This window comes from Prionailurus viverrinus, chromosome C2, assembly GCF_022837055.1.
Source record: "Prionailurus viverrinus isolate Anna chromosome C2, UM_Priviv_1.0, whole genome shotgun sequence".
Lineage (NCBI taxonomy): Eukaryota > Metazoa > Chordata > Mammalia > Carnivora > Felidae > Prionailurus > Prionailurus viverrinus.
The window spans coordinates 10,089,167-10,104,949 of record NC_062569.1 but is presented as its reverse complement, the minus strand read 5'-3'; the positions used below and the strand labels follow the sequence as shown (position 1 = coordinate 10,104,949).

Genomic DNA, 15,783 nt, shown 5'->3' with positions numbered 1-15,783 from the left:
CTGTGGGCTCCTACCCTCCTCCTGGAGGCGATCCCAGGGCCCGTGTCCCTGGGCCTTTGATGTATGCTTGGCTCTAAGCATTTAATTCTCCCTACTTCCCAAGAGGGAGGCCTTGGTATCCCAGATTTTCAGATGAGGAGCTGAATTATAAAGGTCAAGCAATCTAATTAGTTAGTTAACAAACTAGAGAGTGGCAGAGCAGAACTTGAACCCAGAAAGTCTGGCTCTGGTCCAGACCCCTTATGGACTATACCACAGTCTCGTTGCTCACAGAGGTCCTTTCTCTCTTCAAAATAAAGTCAAACTAGGCTGGAGGCATTGACATTAGTGGGGTCTTTGGCAGCCTTTCTCTGGGAATCTGGCCTGCTGGTAGAGAAGTTAGTTGCAGGAGGACCCGGGTAACCTGGGGCTGGGGGAGTGGGAGCCCAGGCCTCCATTCCCTGTAGGCCCTCTGGGAGGCCGACTCCTCTCCAGACGGGTCTGGGAAAAGGATGGGCACCACGGATTCCCATGCCCAGTTGTGCCAGTTGCGCGCACCCTCTTTTAGGGCTTATGAGCCGAGAAATGGGCAATCCACGTCTTCTTGGTGCAGATGAGCCGTCAGAGGCCCAGGAACAGACAGGATGCGGGGGTCTCTCCTGCGGCCTGAGGTCACTTTCTTTACCTTGATTTCCTCAGGGCTCTATGCCGGTTCAGACACAACAGTCCTCAGGCTGGCCTGGGTCCTGGGTCCGGGCTCTGAAACTCAGTTCAGCCTGCAGAGCTGTGAACGGTGGGCCCAGGGTCTCTAAGGGGCAGAAGTACTTGGCCTGGAGCTCGGCACAGCCCCACTCCGGCCTTTTGATTCACAGGGAGGAGAAGAGAAAGGGGCAAGGGCACTGCCTCTGCCCTCTACTGAAACCTTTAAAGAAAACAGACCGTTAAAGCCTCCTGCCCCTGTGTGTGTGTGTGTGTTGTGGCAGTGTGCTCCCCTGGCCTCACACACACACACACAGCATCAGGCACTGACTGGAGCTGCCCGGAGTGGGCCCTGAAGACGAGCAGGTGCCCTGTTCTTCCAGGGTACCCCCTCCCTACCCCTGTTCTCAAAGGACTTCTCCCTGCCCAGCAGGATTCCTCTCAGCTTGCTTCCCAGCTCAACCCCTCACAAGTGCTGCATGGGACTTCTTTTAGAAACCAGCAGAGTCCAGGCTCTTCTAGCATGTGAGGCATGGCTTCCAGGCCTCACCTAGTCAGCTAGTTTGCGTCACCTACATGGCAGGTTTCTCTCTACACGGACTACAGTTTCCTTTCCCTTCCCAACAGTGGTGTCCAGCCAGTTTTCACTTGTGATAGGGGTATTTTTCTTGAATTCTCTTACCTCCTATTTAATGCCCGGCTAATTCAGAACAGTCAAGGCCAAAATCCTTGACACGTTTCCCCCCAGTGCTGCCCAGCTGATCAAAATGATCACTATGAGAATGTGAACACAATGCTGGAGCTCACTAAAAAAGAACCTCACTTGGGGAGTTCCCTACAGTAAAAAAGACTCTGAAGTTTTCTTTAAATTTTAATGCATCCAGATTGGACTATTGTCAGGGATTGCCTGACTTGGGGGTCTACTGTTAACTCAATTCTGAAAACTGAATCTCTGCAAGTCTTACTGTGAGAAGTTATGAGGTATTCACTAAGAAAATACAAATTCCTCTGAGTCCCGAGGAGAAAAAAGTTAATTGTACTTGCCCTGCAAATTCTCATGTGGACACTAAAAATATCACCATGAATGTTTTCTCTAAGAGCCAGTGCTCTGTGCCTAGTGAACTGGTAGAGAGGGAAGTGTGGAGGCCGCGGGTGGTTTAGTAGGTAAATGTTCTGTCCCGAAGGCAGCAACTCCCAGAGAAGATGGGACATATTCCTTCCTCAGCAAAGACCTCTGTATGCAGGTCACCTCGGCTGAATGACAACAACGGAGCCTGGAGGAAACCTGGAGTTTGCAGGGCAGGAGAGACCAAGCACCATCACTGAGCAGGTGCACCATCTGGGCAGGTGAACATCTCTGCCTGCAGTGCCTCTCCGGCCCCACCTCACGCCCCGCCGATACTCAGCCGCCAGATGGAAACGGGCAGCAGAGACAAAGTCTCTTCGCCGCCTGGCTCAGCAAAGAGACTCAACATTTTCTTTTCCATTTCGGAAAGATTACTGGAAGTCTGGACGAGTAAAGAGAGATGAAACAGGCACGGATTTAGACTAAGTATATATTTTAATTTCTACAAGGTCCCCCTTTTCAAGTTTTAGGAACATTTAAATGAAGTGTATACAAATTAGACATTGCCAATATGTACAAAAGTATTCTCTACAGTTTTTGAACAATACCAGCTATATCATGTTTCATTTGCAGTAAACATTACAAAAACAGTCCAATAATACATTTCCTATTAAGAAGCACAATACACAACATAATTAAATTTTATTAAAAAATAACTTAAAATACAGAACAATCCCCTCTAGGCAGAAAAGCTGTTTCTGTAGTTCATTCAGTAAACACACAGTTGAATGCTACGGCTGAGGGCTGTTCTTGTCCATGGAAGAAACAAATGAGGCTTCCAGGGCCCACCTTGTTGGGATGAAACTCCAGCGCAATGGGCAGTGATGGTCTGTGGTAGGTGGGGTTCTGAATGGCCTGCACCCCCCCCCCCCCACTCCATGCCCAAATCCCAGGAACCCGCGCCTGTGCAGTCACTCCTGTGATTATGTTATGTTCTATGGCAGAACTGACCTTAAAACAGGGAGACTTGATCAGTGGGCTTGATCTAATCACATGAACCTTAAAACAGAGGAAGAAGGCAGAGGGATGGGAGGCGTGAGAAGATGGGCCATTGAGAATTTGAAGATGGACGGGAGCACGCGAGAAGGAATGAGAGCAGCCTTCACGAACTGAGGCAGAAGCCTCCAGATGACAGCCAGCAAGGAACTGAATGAACTTGGAAGCAGATTCTTCCCCACAGCCTCCATAAAGGAATGCTGCCCTGCTGACCCTTGATTTCAGCCTTGTGAGACCCTGAGCAGAGAATCTAGCCACACTGTGCCAGACTCACAAGCTGCAGAACTGTGAGCTAAGAAATAGGCGTTGTCTTATGCTGCTAAGTTTGGGGTACTTTGTTACACAGCAGCAGAAAACAAATACATCGTCCAAGGGTAACTTTTCTTAACCTAATTAGATTTGGCAGTTTGTTGGGCTTCTGAATGCGTTTTTTTTCCCCCACTGAATATTACAGGCAACTTTTGAAAACCCTTCACATGAATCACACATTGTTTTGTGTTCACTAAGAAGTCCATTTATTTGACTTGGGTCCTGTTTTCTGACGTACTCTATCAACCTGGCAAACAGCTGACCACTTAACCCTGTTTATGAACCTTTTACGGATGACCGTTTTAATATATCCAAGGTCTCCCTTTCACCCATCCGAGGCTGTCAAATCCCTCCCACTGAGGGCTCTTTCCCACTTCCCATGTACCCCAAGCCAAGGCCTGGGTTGGGTTGGTGCAGAGTTCCACACCCAACATCCAGTAGGATTTTCTTCTGCGTAACTGATTAAACTGGCACTAAGGTGATTAAGTACACTTGGGGGAAAAACTCAAAGATTAAAAAACAAAAACAACAAAAAAAAAAATCACACCAGTTTTTACAGGTCAAATCCTTTTTGGAGGAACCACCCCAAACAGAAAATGTGTCATCTGTGCAGTCGTGCACACCCTCTTCCCCTGTGTGATGTCCCGGACTTCCTCGTGTCGTGCGAGGCTTCACCGAGTCAGAGCGGGTCACGGCAGAAAGAGGAAAAACATGCTGGTGCTTAGAACAGTTCAGCTGCTGTTGTGGTATCTCTCTCTCCTACTTGAAAGACTTAAAAGCTCTGCCAAGTGTCTCCAGGATGGTGGCAGTGAGGTTTTGGTGGTACTTTGAAGTCCACTCTTCAATCGACTCTTCCCGAGGCACACATGTCAGTTACGTGCAGCAGCCCTGAGCGGCCGCACAACCTTCTGGGTCAGTCCTGCCTGCTCCGGAGGACCCCAGGCCACACCTGAGCTGGAGAGAAGCCCTCCAAATATTTAAAGTGAATACAGCTCAGAAGGAACGTTTGGCGCCAGTGAATGAAAATAATAATAATAATAATCTCTCTTCTAGGAGATTCTAACGTAAAGTATACGTAAAGAGGCACCAAAAGGTACCGAGCACCAAAACATGAACTGGCATAGAATTGTTTCTACAATCTAAACTTGTGACAGTATTCATTAAAAAGCACATAAAACATTAGGTCCTTAGGGACAGTGTAGGTACACAGTTAAGGCCGATTTATTCTTTTGAACCTCACCTGCCAGCCGGAGTGGGCTGTATGATGACCACTTTTCCCGATCCTCTGAGACAACCAAGAAGTAAGGAAAGAATGAAGAACTCCAGAGCCACTGCCTTATATTCCTGGCTACCATCAAGTATCAATTCTGGGTGGTTTGTTCTTAAGAGCACGTATGTATGACACTGTGTGATTGGTACATAAATATTTGGCCACCTTTAACAGTTCTTCACAGTTCTATGCTTGGCAGCATATATGCTAAAACCTGAAAAACGGGCAAAAACAATCTGTATTCTAAGGAATACATGAGATGGAAAGAAATCATCTGTCTAAAATAATATTGCAAATGATACTTAAATTTCATGATTTCTTGATTCAAGAAAATGAAATTCATTTCCATAGTTGGCTACTGTAAAATGTGTCATAAAAATATTTTTAGGAGACATATCTGTATTTTAAATTCTGTGTACATGTAAATGAACGATAACAATTAAGTGCCTATTTTTGAAACTTATCTCTAATATTGAAATAGAACAACAGACTGCCATTAAGTTTCTCCAACTTTTAAGTTACCAGATATTTACAAATAAGATATAATTTGTATCAAAAAAAGGGGGGGGGGGACATTTTCAACTATATGTGCTGCTTTCACTGGGGCTCCGGTGATGAGAGTAACTTCGGTCACTTTCACTGTCAGAGCCATAAGATCTACAACTCCTGTATAACAAAAGAAATATACAGACACCTTTTAACTTCAACCCTTTGAATTCCTCTTGAAGCCTTTTTTTTTTTTTTTTTTTTTTTGATATGAGTGGCTTGAAAGCAATACTGATGTGGCAGAGCACAGTGGGTGGATGAGTGGGGTCTTGACTGTGGCAACAGTGTAGACTTTTCAAAGACGTTTTAAATGACAGAATAGTAATATCAACGTTAAGATAAAGAAACATCGCATCTTGGGAAATTACTTGAAATCCACATGCAAATGAGCAGAATAATTTTCCATGTTACCCAAACTGAACATCAATATTTAATGAGACCGAGGAAGCAAGGGATAAAAAAGGTACACAAATAGTTTCATTAAAAATACGGAAACCAAGGGGCGCCTGGGAGGCTCAGTCGGTTAAGCATCCAACTCTTGATTTCAGCTCAGGTCATGATCTCATGGTCGTGAGATGGAGCTCTGCACGGGGCAGCTTAAGATTCTCTCCCTCTCCTTCTGCCCCTCCCTCCCTCACTTACCCCTCGGTCCAAAAAAATTAAAAAAAAAAAAAGGGGGAAGCCCCCCCCCCCCAAAAATGGGGGATGTGGGAGGAAGGTAGGGCAGGTGCATGCAGATAGGACCTCTGGGAAACTAAGTCAAGAGGACCTGGCAATTGTCACCACTCAGTTATTTTGAAAAAAATTCAGGGAGCCAGTCACTTTGCCAAATGCTAGGACATACACAGTAGACCAAGTATAGTTTCCTGGGGCTCAAGGACAGTAAAGAATAGTGGACAAGACAAATAGGGCACACGGCAGGGAGGTGGGGGTGGCGTAACTCAGGGTGAACGGTCAGGGCGGGCCTCCTGGGGCAGTGGGTTGCAACTGAGGCCTGTGGGGTAGGTAGGTGGGAATTGGCCATTTCAAGAGGCGTGTGTACCTCCAGGCAGAAGGAAAGGTTCTAGCACATTAAAGGAGGGAAGACAGAAAAGCCCCAGCTGGAGCTGGTAGGTAGGGAGGCCTTACATGCAATGCTAAAGAGCCTAGACCCGCCCTTCTGGCAGCAGGGAGTCCTTCAAGAGTTTCAAACAAGGGAGGTGTTTAGATTATACCAATATTCAACAAGGATCACTGACAGTAGTTGCAATGAATGGGAGAAGGGTTAAGACCAAAAAAGCAACTAGGAAAGGGACACCATAAAAAGTCAACACAAAGACTCTTACAGTACCAGCCAAAATATGTTACATAAAATGTAATATGTGTAAATATCTGTAATATATAAAAATGTTTTTACTAAAAATTGATGATATAAACCTCAACTCTGCTGTTGAAGCAAATGATGACATTTTAGTATACATTTTTTGATTAAAAAAAATTAACAAATCTGTTTTGCTATTTTTAGCAACTAGCCCTATTTAAAAGAATGGCCCATGGTTTAGGTGACCTTCTCTCTTTACTCCTTGCAAACTATTCAAAGATACGTAAGTATTACCAGATCCATTTTGGATTCACACATGTAACAATACCCAGCAAACCTGACCCGGCAACCCTTAACACAACGGCCACTTTTATTTAGTAGCTGCCTGTGGACTGCTGAAATACGAGAAGAGAAAAATATTTCTGTCCTCCCAAGATTATGCTTTCTCTTCTATTAGCTGTCTGTCACCTCATGCACCAAGTGCCCACAGTACCGTGCAGTGCCCCAAAGGAGGGGGACCCACCTGGACCGCCTGCTGTAACTTCTGCCTCGGTGGTAACTGTCACTCCTTTGGCTCCTACTTCGACTCCGACTCCTGCTATAGTAGCTATCGTAAGTGTAGGACCTGCTTCAACAGCAACAACACACACTCAATTTTCCCACTCAGATACTTATATGCTTCCATTTCTTTTTATGACCTGATCAGTGTTCTCGAAAACAAGGGCCTAGATGACACTGCGAGGACACAGCTGCACAGCAAGTACTGGAAACACTGAACAATTGCCCCAGTCAGACTTACCATAGTAAAAAGAAAAATGTTCATTTATTTTCTGCATTGAAAAATATCACGAAGTTGACACTGAGTTAAGTTTGAATGAAGGTGGTGGATCTTATTAGGCAATTATATCCGATAAACACCTGCCATTACAACTGGTCATCAATGGTCACTTTTGACACTAGAGTACCATGGGCCAACAGATAAAAGCTGTCAAAAAGACCTCACGTAGATAGGGTAGGATTACATGAGACAAATACAGGTATCTACACTTTTCAACAGAATACAGCACTTTTGAAAAGGAAGTGAAGGGTTTTATAAAACAAGGCTTTTCAATCCCGCCCCCACAAATGGTTCCCCACCTCCGTCCGTACCTGGACCGACTGTGGGGGTCGTATGAGCTGCTCCTGGATCTGCTCCTGCTGGATGTCCTAATATTAATCACATGAGGGACCATCATCTTGTGGGTCAGGACAGGCTATATAAAAAATCTAGACATTTCTTTGCCCACCAAGGAAAAAACACAATGAAATCCAGTAGCTGTATTTCATTTGTATATCAAAAGTATGTTGTATTTTTTAAAAGCCAGGTTGGTTATCATTAGAAAGCTTATGTTTTATTCAATTCTTCTGTGAGATGCACATAACGAAAGTCTCTGGGGAGGTTCGAACTGGGTGGGGAGGGAAGGGTCTGCACAGGTCAGACGTCTGTAAGTAAAATGAAGCTGCAGCACTGGAAAATGCCTGAGAGGCAAGGGGGTTTCAAGAACGTGGAAGAAATAGAGACCTGGGGTCACCCCCGACATGCTTCATCTTGTGGCCCCTGGTAACAAATCAGTCCTCCTATCCCAATCCCTACTCCGAGTCAAGAAAGAGGTGACTGCAGAGGTGAACTAAGGTTAAGGAAGATGTACTGGAGGTGGAGGGAGGGGGAGCTGGCGGGCAGGGCCTCTTTTAAATATTTTTACTGCTTCTCTTTCCTCACTCTGATAAGATCACATCCTGAGAAGAGCCAGTGAGAATCTGACAGTTCTTAGAAACAACCGGACGAGACGACAGGCCTGTCTAGTATTCAACAGTGACAGGATTCTTCTCAACAGCTCCCCCACTCTGCCTGTGCACGCCCTGAAGAGCAGACAGGATGGAGACCACACGGGAGGGCGGGGTTCACAAGCTCACCTGTGACTTTTGTAACTGCGGTAGGAGCTGCTCCGGCTCCTTGTGCGGCCTCTGCTGTACCATCCTCTGCTCCGACTTCTCGAGTAGCTTCTTGATCTACAATTAAGAGTGAAAAAGCACAATTACGTTAACTCACCTTGCTGTTCAAGGCCTTACTAGTACAGTGGAAAGGGGAAAACACAACAAAAGGAAAAGTCTTTCGTGGAACTCTTCACTGTGGGTGTGACAGTGGTAGCTTATGAATAGTGTTTAAACTGAACAGAATGGAATAAACCAGAACAGGCTGCTAAAGGTGTGTTCACTGGAACCCTATCTGTAATATCGGAAGAAGAAATAATCCAAATCTCCATTAATGACAGAATGGGGGAAAAAATTAATGCACAGACATACAGCAAAATATTCTGATGTAGGAAAATGACTGAACTACAGCACATACATCAACAGAGGCATCTCCTGGAACTTAATGTTAAGTGAAAAATGCATCAATAGAACACATTACGTATGTATGTATGAAGATCTTTTTGAAAACCTACAAAAACAACACTATACAAATAGAAACACCTCTGGCAAAACTGAAGAAAAACAACAAAACTATGACAAAAGTTTAGAATAATGTTCAACTTTAGAAGAAAGGAGGGTAGGGATATATCAGGTATGTCAAAGCTCTATTTTTTAAACTAGATGACATTTTAAATTATTTATTTATACCTAATCATTTGTTTTATTTTTTTGTATCTATTTAATACAACAAGGAACTTAAGTAGCACAATTCTGCCCCCCCCAGCCCGCATTCACTTGGCTCCCCACCCTTCTCCCCCAACTTTATACCTGTCATTTAGGACAGAACAATACCCCTATGTCTAGGCTGCTATGTAACATTTTCATAGTTGTTTTTTTTTTTTTTTTAATGTTTATTTTTGAGAGAGAGAGAGCATGAACAGGGGAGGGGCAGAGAGAGGGAGACAGAAGATCCTAAGCAGGCTCTGCACTGACAGTGGAGAGCCTGATGTGGGGCTTGAAATCACAAACCACGAGATGATGACCTGAGTCACAGTTGGACGCTTAACCGACTGAGCCATCCAGGCGCCCCCTCATAGGTTTTATTTTATTCACTATGTACTTATGTTTTGGAAGACATGATGTGCTTCCAGTTTATCTATAAGAAAATGGAACACATTGTCTTCTAGTAAGACTCCCGTCATTTATTCAACAATTTTTTTTTCAATTACTTAACAAGTATAGAGCAGATTCTGTGAGGTGACTAAAAGATGAGTAGGAAGTAGTTCCCGACTTAGTGAAGTCACAGTGTGGTTAGGGGAGTCAGGGCCAGGCAAGTAACCAAAACAGGGAGGCTGTCCAGTCTATCAGCTGCATAACCTAAAGCAAATTCCTTAGGCTTTCTAAGCCTGTCTTCATTTCGAAGATGAAAGGCCAGCCACTCCAAAGGCAGCAGTAAGAAGCTAAGTGAGTGGTCAGCATCAACCAGAGCTCAGAACTGCTGGAGTGTGAATGATAAGGCAGACGTTGAGCAGACAGGGAGCCAAAGCAGCTCCATAGCTGACTGCACCTGGCCTATGAACCTAGGAGAGAACAGGCCGGGATTCACCAGCTCTCCAGGCCTGCTCCGAGTCAGGGCAGGAGGAAGAAGAGCCCACAACACGAGCATGGAATGGTCTGAGAGGGAAGGGGAGAACGGAAAAGACTGAAAACATGCCCTGGCACTCCTGCGAAGTACCTGAAAATAGCCCGCTTAGGGAGAAGCAGGGAGGGACGGCACAGAAGGCAGCCTGCAAGCAACTAAAGAGTAAATGGGGCACTGTTACTACAGATGGCACGTACTGGTTCCTATTTTTAAAGAAATCTGGGTGGGAAAGGGAAGATAAACAACTAGAAAGGGGAAAAAAGTTCTCGAAGATTCTTATGTTTTAAGTTCAAGTGATGAAGACCAAGCACAATAATATATTAATGGATAGGAGTAACTAAGAGACAGTGAGGTAAAACCGTGAACTATTTATAAAGAAAATTTAAAAAGGAATACAAATTACTAACTTCATGCCACCATCACTAATTTTTTAGTTTGTAAAAATTCTCATTCTCTGCACTGTCTATGCTGACCAAAGTTACAGGCAACCTGAACCAAAATACACAAATCTAAAGATGATCGGTCTTGCCATGCCCCTCTCCAATCCTTGAATAAAGATCAACTAGATGCAGGTCTTGGGCAGGTAACTGTGCTTCTCCGGCCCTCACCTTCCACTTGTGTAAAATGGAGGGTTAATGATCTCTAAATCCTACACAGTTCTATATGTTCAGGATTCCCTTCTACGGCATCACAGAGAGGTGGGAGAACATCACACCTTGAAAGAGAGAGACTTGCCATCTACCACGGCAACTCATCTCTGTTGCCAAAGAGCTGTAGTTGATTAAGCTAATAGTTTTTTTTTTTAAGTTTATTTATTTTGAGAGAGACAGAGACAGCGTGAGTGGGGGAGGGGCAGAGAGAGGGAGAGAGAGAATCCCAAGCAGGGTCGGCACTGTCAGCACAGAGCCCGATGTGGGGCTCAAACTCATAAACCGTGAGATCGTGACCTGAACTGAAAGCAAGAGTCGGACGCTTAACGAACTGAGCCACCCAGGCGCCCTGAAAAGCTAATAGTTTTTGACACTGAGCCCAAATTTCTTCCCCTAAAATCTCCACTTCCTATGCTCTCGATCTGCTCTCTGGGTCACACAGCACAAGACTTCCCCTCATTCCCTTCCAGACATTTGGAAATAGTAATCTTGTCCCTAATTCTGATGTTCTTCCAAGCTAAAAATAACAGACTCTCCTTGGGAGGGAAAAAGGAAAGAGAATAAATACAGGGCTCACCGATAAGACGATGTGGAACTTCGTGATCGACTTCTTGAGTGACTGTAGGAGACAGACCTTGTTCTGTGTCTTGATTTGGTTTCAGATTTACTTCGAGATCTGCTTGGACTCCTGGACTGGCTATCCCCATCTCGACTAGGTGTCTGCTCATCACTTGAACTCTCCTGATTTCTTGGCCTCCGGTTTAAGCGTGCTGTCTTTCTTACTTCATCAAAGAGAGACCCAGGCCGGACTTTATTTTTGCTTTTGATTTCTATCCTCAAGCCTTGTGGCTTCATCTCAGGTGCAGCAGTCAATGCCTTCACTTCCACAGTGCTGGATGTAGTAGCAGCCGGGGCGGCCACGTTCCCCACACCTTGCAGGGGCTTCCATTTATTATCTAAGAGACCGATCTGGCTCTTCTCAGCCACCTCTCTCTTCACGGGGCTTTCTGCAGCACTGGCAATGCCAGTGGGGCCGCCGTCCTGTTTGCCCATGTCCCCCATTGTTTTGCTTTCAGACATGCTGCTTTCCTGCTTCAGCTCCTCTCCCTCAGGACGCTCCGTGTGCACATCCTGCTTTAAAACAATGTTTATATCTGGGGTGTCGAGCCTTGAGTTTCCTAGAGGGGATGCCTCTTTTGCTGGGGAACTCCTATCAGGAGTGCAAATCTCCATGTTGTCATCTGTCTGAAGCACATCTTCCACTCCACTTGAGACAATTTCTGCAATATGCTGAACGTTTGAGGGAGAAGCAGCTACATTTTCATCAGTATTTAAAGCTCTAGGAGAAATGCTAAGTTTACTATCATCTTTAGTAGGCTGATCAATATCTGATGGAATCATTACTGTATTACATTTACCTGAAAGGTTGCCCTCTTCACAGGACTTCTCAGTTTGCACAATACTTTCTTTCAAGGTTTCACTGTTTTCAGAAACTTGTTTTTTCTCTTTTGCCTCCTGAGTAACTTGCTTTTCACTAATCTCCTCTTCCTCCTCCTCACCAAATTCTAGTGGAGGCTGCCAATGAAATGCTTGTTTTCGTTTTGGAGCCTTGTGCTTTTTGTCTTTTTTCCCTTTCAATTTCTCTTTCGCTTTTTTGGTCTGTTCCCTTTTAAGATTTTCCTTTGACCCGTGTTTGTGCTTCCGTGCCTTTCTTCTAGCGTTTTCTGAATTGGAATAGGACCCCTCAGAATCAGAGGTTGAAGACTGCTGTTTACTTGACTTCCAAGCACCATTACCATCAGGCAGTGAAGTACTTGCTGAAGACTTTGTTGTGGATTTGGCTTTGATGTGAATTTCACCAAACTCTGACTCAGAATCTGATGTAGCTTCACCTTCCTCCTTATCAGACGATGGCCGGGAAATATTTTTACTGTTTTTAGTTCCATCTCGTTCGGAGTTTGATTCTGAGTCCCATTTACTTCCCGCATAATTCTTTCTTTTGTGCTTACTGCCATTTCTAAGGTGATCAGAAAGATTCTCTTTCAAGGCTCTTTTTTTTGAACGAGGGCATTCTTGTTCGGGCTTGGATTTCTCTTCATCTCTGTTTCTCTCTTGCTTATTATTCATTTCCTTTTGGACTTGCTTCTCTTTCTCCTGGGCTGACTGTGTAACCTGAACACTTGACTGTTCACTGTCTGAAGAATAATCTAAAGATGACCTGCTTTCGCTATACTTTCTCTGACAAGACTTGTCCCTGCTTTTCATATATTTATGGCGAAGTGTCTTTTCGGAACTGCTGCTGTGCCTTTTACTAGAAGTGTTATTTTTCTTCCCGCTCGATCTGTATTTTCTCTTGGCTCGTCTTCTATCATCACTGCTAACAGAAGAGTACGACGATGATCTACTACACCGTGAATGATCACTGTATTTATTTCGTGAATGAGATCTAGATGAGGGAGACCTAGACCTCGAACGTGAACTAGCTAGACTTCGTGACCTTGTGTATGATCTGGAATAAGATCTACTCCTAGAAGATCTGCTCCTTGACCTTGGTGAGCTTTCTGAACTTCTGTCACTGTATTTTGAATAAGCACTCCGATCACTTTCTGAATTTTTTTCTCTTTTGTGGTAGGATGATGAACTTCCAGTCTCTTTAATATTTGCTAAACTGTAAGTGCTTTGGATGGGCAGCAAGTGGGTTGTTTTAGCTTTCATTTCCTGAATTCGCTCATAAGAGGGCTTCCAGGGCTTCTGTCCAGGCTTCCACCTTGAAGGAGGGGGACTGTCACTCAGTGGTATTACAGGAATATTTTCTGCCACCACCGCCTGTACTATGACATTTTCATTTTGTGGCACTGTTGTTCTTAAAGGTTCTGTTTTAACCGGTTTGTTTTCACTTAACTGAGAGGCTGTTCTTTTTGGTGATTTTGATGCTGTCCTTTGGTGCCCTGACTTGGAACTAGATCTGGACTTTGATCTACTTCGAGAATGTGATGAGGATTTTGATGGAGTCCTTGATCTTGAGCTTCCTCTAGAGTAAGACTGTGAGTGAGATTTAGATCTGTAGGAGTCCCTGCTGGAATGGGTTGAAGAGCTCTGGTCATCCTTATCAGATTTAGACCAGTCCCTCTTTGATGAGTGATGAGACGATAACGAGGAAGAACGAGATCTCCTTTCTCTATCACAAGAGGATTTCATTCGTCGGGTGGAAGATTTTGAGGATTCTATGTCAGATGGTACAATAATCCTTCTCTTCTTAGTCTGCTTGTGTCTTCTGCAGTGTTTCTGCTTTTTCGCTTTCTTTTTATGCTTCACCTTTTTCTCTTTTCTGCGTTTTTTATGATGACCATCGGAGTGTCTTGCCGTACTAAGGTCTGAATAATATCCATTATAGGACCATGATCTGGATCTCTGGGACAAGCTTCTCTCATCCCATCGGCTTGAACAGGGGTCACTTAATCTGTAGAAAATGACCCAACATGCATGCAGTTATTTACAAGCATGTTTCTATGCTTTAAGTTTAAAACACGTTTGCTGTCAATACAAATGCATTGACAAAAGCCCAGTGAACAACATAGTACTGACTCTATCCACACTTTGAGTACACGTAGGAAGGATAAATCAGAGGCATAGGCCTCGTGATTTCAGAGACACGCACTGACAACTACTAACAGAGTTACTTACAAAAGCACTTAGTTTAGTTTTTTGTTTTTGTTTCAATTAAGCAAAGGATTTCAAACTTGACAGAAAAACGATTTTGAGAGTCAAACCAAACCAAAGCAATTCATCACAGGAGCGCCAGTCACATCCTAAGTTCCCGCCCAGGATCTGTTCATGACCCTCTGCTTCTGGGAGCAAGTTTTGAGAGAGAGTCCAATTAAGTTCCCAAACAATTCTGTCGATTCCCTGCAGACAGAGGAGAGCTGCCTGAACTTTAAAGAGAAGCGTCTGGAGAAGCTAGCATGGCTTCTGTTTTATTTCAGCTTCACAGAGGTAATCAAGACTCTCTCTTAAGGTTTTGGTTAAATTAGTACAGAAATGGAGGAAAAAGCACATAAAAACAGATGTAAGTTTTACAATCTTAATGGTAACCTGTCACGTCAGGGCCCACAATTCAGAGTCCTCCATACCACTGTGTCTAAATCACTCTCACACAGCAGATGCACACCTTTTATTCCCTCTTCCAACTTGTAACCATACTACTGGACACTCAAAGAGGAAAAGAGACTTCTACCATGAACGATTATAAAGGGTCCTACTGGTATGTTTTTCACTAGCTACTCTGGAGCCAGGCCCATTTCTACAACAGATATTCCACTGTGGGGTGTTACTAAGGGTAAGAGACAGGTACACTGTTGAAGCAGCAACAGTCCCTGGGGTCAGAAGTTAACCAACACGAAAGGTACAGATTTTCTATCTATTCAATCATCAGTGACTAAGAGCCAGTGACCTGGCTAGGAAAGAACCTGCTATATAATTTTTAGGTGCTGATTATTTTTAAAATTGTACAGGAAATCTCTGAGAGATTCGGTAGTTTTATAGTTTTATGAGGGAAAACAGAATCTTGATTTAAAAGCACCCTGAAGCCAATCAGCCCTCCTAGTTAATAGCTCTCTTTCTGCCAAGTATTTCCAAATGTATTCTCTTTGGTCACAGTCTAACTTTCAATGTAAATCTTTAATGAAAAGTCCAGAAGTAAGTCTCTCTCCCCTTAACGCTTAAAATATAGCAGACACAGAATTGTGCTTATACTCAAGGCTCTTACTTGTCTCCTTTACTCCATTTTTCTCCACTAGGTGGTCTGTATGCTCTTAATCTCTGCATTTCCTCTTTCCAGTGAGGAGGAGTTTCACTGCTATCATCATCATCTGATTCAGAACATGATCTTGATCTTGGAGGTGTGTGATAGCGCTTTAAAAACAAAGATAGGAATAACTATTTTTAAAATACCTCTCAATTACAGTCTGCTATAGGACAGAGTTAGGAGTAAGACCCAAACTCAGATGCCATTCAAAGGCTATAATGATTAAAGTACCAAAAGGATGGTACGAAGTTATATCAAACGTAAGAGACTAAAAGAAATGGGATTTTTCCTTTGAAATCCTAACAGTTACCTGCATTAGCCTAGATTACTCAACATACTAAGATTTCTCAACATAATCGCTTATTGCTTCTCAGGCCATTTCATACTTAAAAACATAGCAATAAATTTTCATCTAACAGCAGTACATTCCCATACCTATGGAGAATACAGCTAGTTCCTTGAGCAGATGTTGGATTATACCTAAAATTAAGGCTGGGGTTTTGCCTATG

At 43.9% G+C, this 15,783-nt stretch overlaps 1 protein-coding gene across 14 annotated transcripts in view; it reads right to left on the bottom strand.

The window, feature by feature from the left end:
- Positions 1-2,220: 2,220 nt before the first annotated feature.
- The window catches only part of NKTR (natural killer cell triggering receptor), a 62,698-nt gene continuing 49,135 nt past the window's right edge, over positions 2,221-15,783 (bottom strand). For 2 of the 14 annotated variants that reach the window (XM_047874040.1, XM_047874041.1), the window contains 4 exons: positions 15,236-15,381; positions 11,048-13,930; positions 8,179-8,274; positions 2,221-7,431 (listed from right to left, as the gene is read on the bottom strand). In XM_047874040.1, coding sequence (XP_047729996.1) covers positions 7,182-7,431; positions 8,179-8,274; positions 11,048-13,930; positions 15,236-15,381 — 3,375 coding nt within the window. In that variant the 3' untranslated portion in view covers positions 2,221-7,181. The remainder of the gene's footprint in view (positions 7,432-8,178; positions 8,275-11,047; positions 13,931-15,235; positions 15,382-15,783) is intronic. The other 12 variants (XM_047874043.1, XM_047874042.1, XM_047874028.1 and 9 more) reach the window with 11 other exon arrangements.